This window comes from Canis lupus, chromosome 3 (genome assembly GCF_003254725.2).
Source record: "Canis lupus dingo isolate Sandy chromosome 3, ASM325472v2, whole genome shotgun sequence".
Taxonomy (NCBI): Eukaryota; Metazoa; Chordata; class Mammalia; order Carnivora; family Canidae; genus Canis; species Canis lupus.
Window position 1 is genome coordinate 54,416,502 of NC_064245.1, and position 12,607 is coordinate 54,429,108.

At 44.2% G+C, this 12,607-nt stretch overlaps 1 protein-coding gene across 7 annotated transcripts in view; it reads left to right on the forward strand.

Moving 5' to 3' along the window:
- Positions 1-4,556, forward strand: part of PDE8A (phosphodiesterase 8A) — a 157,274-nt gene extending 152,718 nt beyond the window's left edge. For all 7 annotated transcript variants that reach the window (XM_035714371.2, XM_025437723.3, XM_025437724.3 and 4 more), the window contains 2 exons: positions 2,549-2,678; positions 3,214-4,556. In XM_035714371.2, coding sequence (XP_035570264.1) covers positions 2,549-2,678; positions 3,214-3,320 — 237 coding nt within the window. In that variant the 3' untranslated portion in view covers positions 3,321-4,556. The remainder of the gene's footprint in view (positions 1-2,548; positions 2,679-3,213) is intronic.
- The last annotated feature ends 8,051 nt before the right edge of the window (positions 4,557-12,607 follow it).

A 12,607-nucleotide genomic window follows, 5' to 3' on the forward strand; every position in this document is an offset into this window, starting at 1 on the left:
GAAGTTTCACTAATAAGCCAGGCACTCCAAGCCCTGGGCTTAGCCCCACATGAAAGCTGAAGTTCCCTTCAGGTTGTTTCTGCACATCTTGCCTAGGCCCATGTGTGGTCCACTCATTTCCACTGTATGTACTGCTGCTGTTGAATGTGTAACATCTGTGTCTTCTCCCAGCTTGTCTTTGCGGCCTCACACGGCCTACTGAAGGTCTCCACTGATAATCTCTTGCCCCTGGCGTCTATGTGTCAGTCAACTACACACACCTTTCCCAAGCACTAGCCATTGCTTTTGCATGAGAGAGCAAAGCTAGGGGAAACAGACCAGTCCTTTGGGCAGCCACCAGACAGGTTAGAATTTTGTAAATAAGATCAGCTCTCCTCCCTCCAGTTCAAGGGAAGCAGCTAGAAACAGGGCTGCCGCTTCCCGACCAAGATTGTGCCAGGGACCTGGTGGGGCGAGGGTGATGCCATGATACTTTATACCATTTTGAATTTGGCTTTTTTAAAAACATTAGAGAGCATGAGTAGGGGGAGTGGCTGAGGGAGAGGGAGAAGCAGTCTCCTCACTGAGCAGGGAGCACAATGCGGGACTCAGTCCCAGGACTGTAGGGTCATGACCTGAGCCAAAGGCAGACACCGGACTGAGCCACTCAGGCTCCCTTTGAATGTGGCTTTTCTTGACTGGCCTTTTCTGTAACTTTTGACTCTTTTCCAGAGTTCCCATTAGGTTATTTTAGCCAGCATGGTGGTGACTGATGAAGGCTTGGAACATTTAAAGCCATTAAATCAGTTTCTTTTGTATACAGCTGGTCAGGTGGGGCCCCTATAATAGGTGTCCATTCCTCCCAGCCACCTGTGTTGAGTATCTTGGGTAGCAAGAGTGCGTAGGCATGAAGACAAGGTGAAATGGTGTCTCTGCCTTCTGAGTGGAAGTAGGGCGTGAGCACCAGACATCTGTCATGTTGTACTTTGGAGCACAGTGCTGACAGCTGTCCCATGGACCAGGTCCCAGAAAGGAAGCTTCTAGGCTCACAGGTGTCCTAGGTGGGGGCTTGGGCCACAGATAATCTCATCAGGAAACACAAGGGCCCGGAACATCCTGTGCACCTGCCACATTGGGCCCAAGAGAACCGGAGTATGAGGGACCTCCCTGACCCCCAGCAAGTCAGCTGCTTCTGTGCACATCGGAAAGGGCAGCACAGACCGAAAAGACCCTGGAGCCGGGACTGCTGGACTGAGCGAGCCTCTGCCAGGAGAGCCCCCGCCCCAGAGCACAGCTCCCTGAGGCTACCTGTGGCCCTCAGGGGGAGATTGCCCCTCCCCGGGATAGCCCCCTGCCTGCGCTGTGGGGTGCCGCCCTTCCCGGGCCTGGGCCTGTGGTCGTTGGGGGCCTCTGCAGCCCAGGCCCAGCGGGGACAGCAGCCACCAGAGGGCTGGTACAGAGGCAGCAGCTCCTGGCCTCAACTTGCCCCTGGGATGGGTCCAAGGGGAGGAGTGGCCAGGGTGCGGAGGGCTCCCAGCCCCGAGAGCAGTTTTCTCCAGGTCTTCAGCCCCTGGGCTCTCGGCCGGATGGCGGCCACTCCAGGGACTCGTCCGCTCGGCCCCGCCCTTCCGCAGCACTGCTGGCGGCCGACGGCACCTGCTGCACCCCTGGCGTCCCCCGACAGGCCCTACCACTCCATGCTGTCTGTCCCAGGTGCCAGGGGAGCCCCAGAGGGAAGGCTCTTCCCTCCAGGGGGGGTGGGAGCACCGCGCCTCCCCCCCACCCCCTCCCCTTCTGTATGAGCTGCTGATGGAGCCTTGGGCCACCTCCCTGACCCTGCTCTCCCGCCCTCTGGTCACCTGCCCCCGTGTGACCCTCTGACCCTCACAGGCACGCATCCGGCTCCGGAAGCCCCTGCCTCCCTGTGGACCTCCCCTCACGCTTTTCTCCAGGACACTTCAGTGAAAGCAAGACCTGATTTACAAAAACTAGCTCCCTTATCTCTCAAGATAAACCTACCTTTTTCCCAGATCTTTATTTTCATTTTTTGGCAAATCTCTCTGGAATCCTGAAGCTGTTCTGAAATAGTCTGACTAGACATAAAAATTACTCAGCTCAGAGGTTTGTTTTTCTTGTTTTACCTCAAGGCTCTCAAGGGTGTTCAGAACTTTTCAAATAAAATAATTGTCTAAGATGAGCAGCAGCCGCTAGATCCTTCTTTAGGAAGGGGGGGGTTTGTCACCTTTGCAGACCCGGCGCCGGGGCTGGAAACACCTTTTTGGTGGAAGGATGGCTGGTTGGGGACTGGCAGCCAAGCACATCACAGGCCAAGTAGGCTCTTACTGAGGAGCTTCAGCCAGAAGCTTCTAGGTTGAGAAAAGCAAGGGTGGGATAGGGCCGTCGTCAGGCCCTCCTGGTGCAAGGCCGCCCCACCCTGGGGACACCTGGTCGTGGCCCAGCTGGATCTCTGGCTGGTATGATGGTCAGCTTCTCCCTACTGGCTCCTGGGGCTGCTCTGTGAGCACAGCCAGGCCCCAGAGTCTCAATTTGGGCATTTTCTGCTTTACAGACTGATGAGGAGAAGCGGCAGGACTTACCTGTGGTGATGCCAGTTTTTGACAGAAACACCTGCAGCATCCCCAAATCCCAGATCTCCTTTATCGACTACTTCATCACCGACATGTTCGATGCTTGGGACGGTAAGCGCTCCTACAGCATCGCCCTCAGAAGCAAATGGGGAGCTGCATGCTAGGGACTGGATAGAGCAGCTGCTTCTAGAACAGACTCTTAGGGAGGATTGAGAAGGACTGAGCCTTCCCTGAGGATACCCGGGGCCTGGGTGCTCTTCCCGCCAGCCCCCTTCCTGTTCACTGCCTCAGCCAACCCCCCCTCCATCTGCTTCCTGCAGCCTGTTCCCCACCTGCTGTGAGGGGGGTGGAAGTGAAGCCCCTGGGGAGTCAGGAGAGCCAGTCAGGGCTGGGAGCAGAGGGGGCTCACTCCCTTCCTGACCCCCCCCACACACACACACAGGAACAGATTCACTCCCTTTTCTGAGTGGTCAGCTCCCTGGGCAATGGCGGGGGGGGCAGCCACTGGGCCAAAGCAGAGTGGACCTGAGTGAACCCGGGGTCGGGATGCAGCAGGATGAGAGTCCCCGCTGCCCCCCCCTTTCTTCAAATGGCCCAACCACCTCTGTGGCTGGGAAGGAGCTCACAGCCCTGTCTCTTCCTCCAGCCTTTGTAGACCTGCCTGAGTTAATGCAGCATCTTGACAACAACTTTAAATACTGGAAAGGACTGGACGAGATGAAGCTGCGGAGCCTCCGACCGCCCCCCGAATAGTGCCGCCCGCTGCCTGGGCCCTGAAGCTTCATCCCTCCCCTCATCTGGAATTCCTGAGGGCAGCTGAGTCCCTCGGTCCTTTCAGTATTAGGCAGAATGGTGCCCAGGTCTTCAGAGCCTGTGAAAGCACATGGGGACAACACTGCCCTTCTCGAGCCATCATCTGATGCCATTGCCACCAAGTGTGACTTAGTCTGCCACACTCGGCCTGTGGCTCTTCAGAAAGTCACAGGGGAACCGGTTTGCGCTAGCTTTCCTTGTAACGAGCTCAGAGTGACCCTCCAAAGGACACTGATGGATTTCCTGCCGGTCTTGTTGCAAACAATTTCAACTGTGTCCAGCACTTAGCAACAGCTCATGGCAATCGGAGCTTTAGCAACTTTTTCACATCATAGAAGGTGCAATCACTCACTTTGGAACACTACTGAAAGTGACTTCTCTTTTGAAACTGAGTAGCAAATGAAAAATGCAAAGAAATTTTGAAGTTAATTATTAAATACAAAGAAATTTTGAAGTTAATTAATATCAATTATTAAAATGTTTTATTTATTTTATTAGAAGTTCAATATTTTCTATGAATTTTGAAATACTTCAAAGCCAAAGCCAACTTTAAATGCCATGACCAAATTTACATGATTCATACTCATTAAATATGTATTACTTGGTATACAGACTTATTTTCATAACGCAAATTAAAACTATAAAATGACACATTTTTATTGCACTACAGAAATATTTGTGTATGTTAAACTCTTTTCTGATTGATGCTAATTGGGAAAACCTGTCTTGGGGCAGGGGGTGGGGTCTGAGTCTGAAACGCTCACGAAGAGCTGCTCCTCTGTATAGAAAGCAGAGCTCTGGAACTGCTTGATGGGCTTTGCAGGCACCTCCCCATAGTCAATGAACTTAAGACCTAACATATTTTTCCTAAAATTTTATAATTGAATTCCCAAAACTCTGCCTTATTTTATAGTGTTTCTACAAGATATTCCCTCCCAAAGAACAAGAATGGAATATTTAGTGAGCTGACATTTTATAACCAATCTGTTTTCATCTGAGGTGGGAATCTTTGATTCCAGAAATTTATAAAGGTTCTGTATCTTCACGTTTTGAATAAATGTAGTACCATAAAAAAAAAATGACACATGATGACATGTCAGAGTGCTTGTCATTTTATTTTAAAGTTGTATTTTTTTCCCAGATAAAAATGAAATTAAACTATTTGTTTTTAAGAAATCATGTGTCACCTTTTCTTTGGAGTTTTCTAATACTTAAAATATTTCATTTCTTCCTTTAAATAAAATACCTTTCTTTATATTACAGAAAAGATTAATAGTTAAATGACTTTTTCAATGTCACAAAAGGACAGGTGAATCTGGTGAAAACTTCTCAGCCCTCGGTACCCATTTGAGGCTGTCAGGGCTGGCTCCTCAAAAATCCCTTTTTCTAAGGAAACAAAAGCCCCTTTTCCTGTGAGAAGACATTTGACCAACGTTGGTAATTGTGGACCAAGGTGGAAGAAAGCCCTCTCATCTACTCTCCCCAGGGTGCCAGGAAAGAACAGGAAATGACTCCCATGACTAATTCAACCATCATGAAGCAGGGAGAGCAGTGCCTGCGATGTCTAGAATCTGCACTGCCCAGAATACCCAATAATCTGGAAGAGACTTTAAGAAGAGAATGCCTACAATGTTTGAGGAGAGAAAAGCAATAGAAACCATAAGATAAACCAAGATAATTTAAGAGATAGATTGGGAAAAGAACCAAATAGACATTCTAGATACGAAGAATATAGTCATTGAAACAAACAGGAAACTTCACAGGTTTAACAGAAAACCAGACATAACTAAAGAGAGTAGTAGTAAATTGGAAGACCTGAAGTTGCTCCCCATGCAGCACAGGGGTTTTAAATTGAAGCAAAGTAGGGGCATCTGGGTGGTTCAGTTGGTGAAGTGTTTGCCTTGGCTCAGGTTATAGTCTCAGGGTCCTGGGATCAAAGCCCCCATCGGGCTTCCTGCTCAATCCCCTGTTCGTGTTCTCATTCTCTCATTAGCAGAGAGACAGAGCTAGTCTGGCTGCTGGGCCCACCTGCCAGTGAGGCCACAGCAGCATCAGGTTTCCCAACAGCACATGGGCCAAACCCAGCATAGTGAACCCACAGCAGTCTAAGCACACCATTGTGCCCAGCTGGGCTGAAGGCAAATATGGCTGAGCCATATCAGTAGGGCACACAAAGCCCTACAGGAGATACCCCAGAGCACCCAGTCACCAGAACAATTATACTAGAAGGCACTGCAGGACCTCTTTACATGAGCCACTACTTTCAGACCAGGAGACATAGATGGCCTCCCTAATACATAGGAAGAGATGTAGAGAGTTAGATAAAATGAAAAAGCCAAGGAATGTGTCTCAAATGAAAGAACAGAACAAATCCCAGCAAAAGAGCTAAATAAACTGGAGATAAGCAACAGACTTGATAAAGATTCAAAGTAATGGTCATAAAGATACTCAGTGGACCTGAGAAAAGAGTGGATGAACTCAGTGAGAACTTCAACAAAGATAGAAAATATTAAGAAGAACCAGTCAGAGAAGAAGAACTTAATAACTGAAATAGGGGTGCCTGGGTGGCTCAGTGGTTGAGCATCTGCCTTTGGCTCAGGTCCTGATCCCAGCATCCTGGGATCAAGTCCTGCATCAGGTTCCTTGCAGGAAGCCTGCTTCTCCCTTTGCCTAGTCTCTGCCTTTCTCTGTGTCTCTCATGAATAAATAAAATCTTTTAAAAATTAAAATAAAAATAAAATAATAACTGAAATACACTGAAGGGAATCAACAGCAAATTAGAGGTCACAGAAGAATAGTTCAGCAACCTGGAGGACAAAGTAATTGAAAGCAACCAAGCTAAATAGGAAAGAGAAAAAAAGGACTAAAAATATAGAATAGGTGAAGGCAACTCAGCAACACTATCAAGTGTGGTAACATTTGTATTCCAGGGATCGCAGGAGGAAAGAAGGGGACAGAAAAATTTATTTGAAGAAACAGCTAAAAACTAATCTAAGGAGGGTAATAGACATCCAAGTCCAGGAAGCACAGAGAGCCCCAAACAAGATGAAGCCAAGGAGATCTACATCAAGACATGTAACTAAAATGGCAAATGTAATGATAGAGTTTGAAAGAAACAAGAGAAAATAAAACAGTTACATACAAGGGAAATCTTATAAGGTTATCAGCTGATTTTTCAGCAGAAACTTTGCAGGCCAAAAGAAAGTGGCAGGATATATTCACAGTGCTGAAAGGAAACCTGCAACCAAGAATACTCTACCCAGCAAGGTTAGCATTCAGAATTGAAGAGAGAGTTTCCCAGCCAAACAAAAGCCAAAGGAGCTCATTACCACTAACCTGGCCTTATAAGAAATCTTAAAGGGAATTCTTTGTTAAGAAAAGGCCATAACTAGAAAAGAATTACAAAAGGAAAAAAATTGAATAGTGAAAGCAAATATAGGGATAGATTAATCATTTCTAAAGCCAGTTAGGAGGTTAAAATCACAAAAGTAGTAAAATCAATTATATCTTTAAAAAAAAATCAGGGGATACACAACCTAAAAAAATATGACATATAAATAAAATGGAGACTGGGAAGTAAAAATTCAGGCCTTTTAAAATGTGTTCTAACTTAAGCAACTTAATATATTTTGCTATATGTTTAAGATGTTATATATGAATCTAATGGTAACCACAAATCAAAAACCTTTAATAGATATACACAAAAAAAGAAAACGGATCCCAAGCATAACACTAAAGGAAACCATCAAACCACAAGGAAAGAGAGAAAGAGAAGGAAGAGAGAAAAATAAAAAACTAGAAAACAATTAACAAAATGGCATTAAGTAACATACCCATCAATAATTACTTTAAATGCAAATGATCTAAATGCTCCATTCAAAAGACATCCGGTGGGGGTGCCTGGGTGGCTCAGTTGATTTGAGTGTCTGACTCTTGATTTCAGCTCAGGTCATGAACTTGTTGTTGTGAGATCCGGTCTGGCATCAGGCTCTGTACTTGGCCTGGGGTCTGCTTGGGATTCTCTCCTTCCTTCTCCCTCAGCCCTTCCCCCTATGCATGGGCTATATATACATATGTGTGTGTGTGTGTGTGAGTGTGTGTATTTTGTATAAATAAATAAATATATATGTAAATAAATAAATAAAAATTGTAAAAACCGAAAGATTTAACTGATTAAAAAACCCACAAAACCCATCTATATGCTGCTTATAAGAAACTCACTTTGGACCTAAAAACACATAAAGACTGACAGGAAAGGACTGTAAAAACATATGATACAAATGGAAGTTAAAAAAAAAAAGGGGGGGTGGCAAGACGTTTATCCAACAAAATAAGACTTTAAAACAAAGACTGTAATAAGAGACAAAGAAAGGCAAAGAAAGGATCCATCCATCAAGAGAGAAATTATAAAAATCTATGCACCAGGGCACCCAGGTGGTTCAGCAGTTTAGTGCCACCTTCAGCCCAGGGCCTGATCCTGGAGACCCAGGATCAAGTCCCATGTCGGCTCCCTGCATGGAACCTGCTTCTCCCTCTGCCTGTGTCTCTGCCTCTCTCTCAATCTCTCTCTCTCTCTCTCTCTCATGAATAAATAAATCTTAAAAAAAAATCTATGCACCCAACATAGGAGTACCCACATACATAAAGCAAATATTAACAGACGTGAAAGGAGAAACTGACAGTAAGATAATGATAGTAGGGGGCTCTATTTCCTTTTTTTTTTTTTTAATTTTTATTTATTTATGATTGTCACAGAGAGAGAGAGAGGCAGAGACACAGGCAGAGGGAGAAGCAGGCTCCATGCACCGGGAGCCCGATGTGGGATTCGATCCCAGGTCTCCAGGATCGGCCCTGGGCCAAAGGCAGACGCCAAACCGTTGCGCCACCCAGGGATCCCAGTAGGGGGCTCTAACATCCACTTCATCCATGGATAGATCATTCAGACAGAAAAATCAACAAGGAAACAGATACTTATTTGGTCAGAGGACCTAACAGATATTCATAGAACATTCTGTCCAAAAACAGCAGAATACACATTCTTTTCCATTGCACATGGAACATTCTCCAGGACAGATCATGTTAGGCCACAAAACAAATCTCAATAAATTTAAGGAGACTGAAACCCTATCAAGCATTTTTTCCAACCACAATACTATAAAACTAGAAATCAATTACAAGAAAAAATTTGGAAAAAACACAATACATGGAGGCTAAACAACACAATACAAAACAACGAATGAGTCAACCATGAAATCAAAGAGGAAATAAAAAAGATACATGAAGGGATCCCTGGGTGGCGCAGCGGTTTGGCGCCTGCCTTTGGCCCAGGGCGTGATCCCGGAGACCCGGGATCGAGTCCCACATCGGGCTCCCGGTGCATGGAGCCTGCTTCTCCCTCTGCCTGTGTCTCTGCCTCTCTCTCTCTCTCTCTCTCTCTCTCTCTCTCTCTCTGTGACTATCATAAATAAATTAAAAAAAAAAGATACATGAAGACAAATGAAAATGAAAACGCAATGATCCAAAATCTTTGAAATACAGCAAAACAGTTCTAAGAGAATTTTACAGCAATACGGGCCTACCTCAAGAAACAAGAAATATCTCAAACAACCTAAATTTACACCTAAGGGAGCCAGCAAAAGAAAAGCTACCATAAGGAAGGAAATAATAAAAATTAGAACAGAAATAAATGAAATAGAGATTTTAAAAAAATGAAACCAAGAAGTAGTTCTTTGAAAAGATAAACAAAATTGGCAAGCTTTAAGCCAGATTAGTCAAGAAAAAAATAGAACAGTCAAATAAATAGAATCAGATATAAAGGAGAAGAAATAACTGATATTACAGAAACACAAAGAATTATAAGACATTTTATGGAAGCTACATACCAACAATTTAGACAACTCAGGAGAAATGGATAAATCTTTTGAAATAAAATCTTCCAATACTGAATCAGGAAAAACCAGAAAATGTGAACAGACCAATTACTAGTAGTGAACCAAATCAGTAATCAAAAAACCCCAAACAGAAGTCCAGGCCCAGGCAACTTCACTGGTGAATTCTACCAAATATTTAAAGAGGGGTAATGCCTATTTCTTCTGAAACTATTTCAAAAAGTAGAAGAGGGGTTCCCTGGGTGGCGCAGCGGTTTGGCGCCTGCCTTTGGCCCAGGGCGCGATCCTGGAGACCCGGGATCGAATCCCACATCGGGCTTCCGGTGCATGGAGCCTGCTTCTCCCTCTGCCTATGTCTCTGCCTCTCTCTCTTTCTCTCTCTGTGACTATCATAAATAAGTAAAAATTAAAAAAAAATTAAAAAAAATAAAAAGTAGAAGAGGAAGGAAAGCTTCCTTTTTTTTTTTTTTTTTTTTTTTAAGATTTTATTCATGGATCCCTGGGTGGCTCAGTGGTTTAGCACCTGCCTTTGGCCCAGGGCATGATCCTGGAGTCCTGGGATCGAGTCCCGCATCGGGCTCCCTGCATGGAGCCTACTTCTCCCTCTGCCTCTCCGTGTCTCTCATGAATAAATAAATAAAATATTTAATAAAAAAAAAGATTTTATTCATTTATTCATGAGAGACACGGAGAGGCAGAGACACAGGCTGAGGGAGAAGGAGGCTCCATGCAGAGATCCCAGTGCAGGACTCGATCCCAGGAACCCTGGATCATGCCCTGAGTCAAAGGCAGACTCCCAACCGCTGAGCCACCCAGGGGTCCTGGAAGGAAAGCTTCCAAATTCATTCTTTGAGGCCAGCATTACCCTGATACCAAAACCAGATAAAGACACCATAAAAAAAGAAAACTGTAGACCATTACCTCTGATGGACAGAGATGCAAAATTCCTCAACAAAAAAAGAAACAAACCAAATTCAACAATACATTTAAAAAGTCCCTCACCACAATCAAGTGGGATCTATTCCAGGGACACAAGGGTAGTTCAGTATTCATGAATCAATCACTGTGGTACATCACATCAACAAAAGAAAGGATAACAACCATCATCATCACAAGAGATGCAGAGAAACCATTTGACAAAAATATATGCATTCGTGATGAGAACTCTCAACATAATTAAGGCCATATAAGAAGAAACTCACAGCTAATATCATATTCAATGGTGAAAAGCTAAGAGCTTTCCCTCTAAGGTCAGGAATAAGACAAGGTTGTCCACTTTCACCACTTTTATTCAACATAGTACTAGACGTCCTAGCCACAGCAAACAAGAAATAAAAGGCACCCAAATTGATAAGAAAGAAGTAAAACTGTCCCTATTTGCAGATGACATGATACTATATAAACAAAAACCCCAAAAACAGCACAAAAAACAAACAAACCTATTAGAACTGACCAATGAATTTGGTAAAGTTGCAGAATACAAAATTAATGTGCAGAAATCTGTTGCATTTCTATACACTGACAACAAAATAGCAGATGAGAAATTAAGAAAAAAATCTCATTTACAATTGCACCAAAGGGAATGAAGCACCTAGGAATAAATTTAACCAAGGAGGTGAAAGACCTCTACTCTGAAAACTGTAAAACACTGATGAAAGAAATTGAAGATGACAAACAAATAGAAAGATATATCATGTTCCTGGATTGGAAGAATTAATATTGTTAAAAGTCATACTACTCAAAGCAATCAACAGATTTAGTGCAATCACTATGAAAATACTAATGGTATTTTTCACAGAACTAATACAAGTAATCCTAAAATTTGTATGGAACCACCAAAGACTGTGCATACCCAAAGCAATCTACCCAAAGCTTAAGGTATCACAATCCTAGATTTCTACAAAGCTCTAATAATTAAAACAGTATGGTACTGGCACAAAAAGAGAAACACAAGTCAATGGTATAGGACAGAGAGCCCAGAAATAACCCCACACCTAATGGTGAATTGATCTATGATAGAAGAGGCAATAATATGCAATGGGAAGCAGATGGGCTCTTCAACAAATGGAGCTGGGAAAACTGGACAGCTCCATTCAGAAGAATGAAACTGAGTCATTTTCTTACACCATACACAGAAATAAACTCAAAATGGATTAAAGACCTAATGTGAGGGGTGCCTGAGTGGCTCTGTCAGATAAGCATCTGCCTTCAGCTCAAGTCATGATCTCAAGGGTCCTGGGATTGAGTCCCACATTGGGCTCCCTGTTTAACAGAGTCTGCTTCTCCCTCTCCCTTTCCCTCTCCCTCTGCTTCTGCTCTCTCTTTCTCACTCACTTTCTCTCTCCCAAATAAATAAAATCTTAAAAAAAAAAAAAAGACCTAATATGAGACCCAAAACCATAAAACTGCTAAAAGAAAACATAGGTAGAAATCTCTTGGACAGGCAGCCCAAGTGGCTCAGCGGTTTAGCACCGCCTTCAGCCCAGGGCCTGATCCTGGAGACCCGGGATCGAGTCCCCATCAGTCTCCCTACATGGAGCCTGCTTCTCCCTCTGCCTGTATCTCTGCCTCTCTGCCATTCTCTCTCTCTCTCTCTCTCATGAATAAATAAAATCTTAAAAAAAAATCTCTTGTACATCAGCCTTAGCATAACTTTATGGATAGGTCTCCTCAGGTAAGAGAAACAAAAGCAAAAACAAACTACTGGGACTACAGAAAAATAGAAAGCTTTTGCACAGCAAAGGAAATCATCAACAAAACAAAAAGGCAACCCAGTGAATGGGAGAATTTATTTGCAAATGAAATATTTGAGAAGTTAATATCCAAAACATAAAGAACTTATACAAACTCAACCCACCACACACAAAAAAAGCAAACCCAAATAATCTGATTAAAAAGGGGCAGAGGAGGAGCACCTGGGTGGTTCAGTTGGTTAAGCTTCTGCCTTTGGCTCAGGTTGTGATCCTGGAGTCCTGGGATCAAGCCCTGCATCAGGCTCCTGCTTATCAGGGAGTCTGCTTCTCCCTCTGCCTCTCCTCTCCTCCCCGCTCATGTTCTCTTTCTATCAAATAAGCAAAAGAAATTTTAAGATTTTATTTATTTATTCATGAGAGACACAGAGAGGCAGAGACACAGGCAGAGGGAGAAGCAGGCTCCATGCAGGGAGCCTGATGTGGGACTCAATCCCAGGACCCCGGGATCACACCCCACCCCAAAAGGAGGCACTCAACTGCTGAACCACCCAGGGGTCCCAACAAAATATATTTTTTAAAAAGACCCAGAGTTCATGGAAGGGAGGAAGGAAAAGAAGGAAGGGAAGAGAAGGAAAGAGAAAAGAAA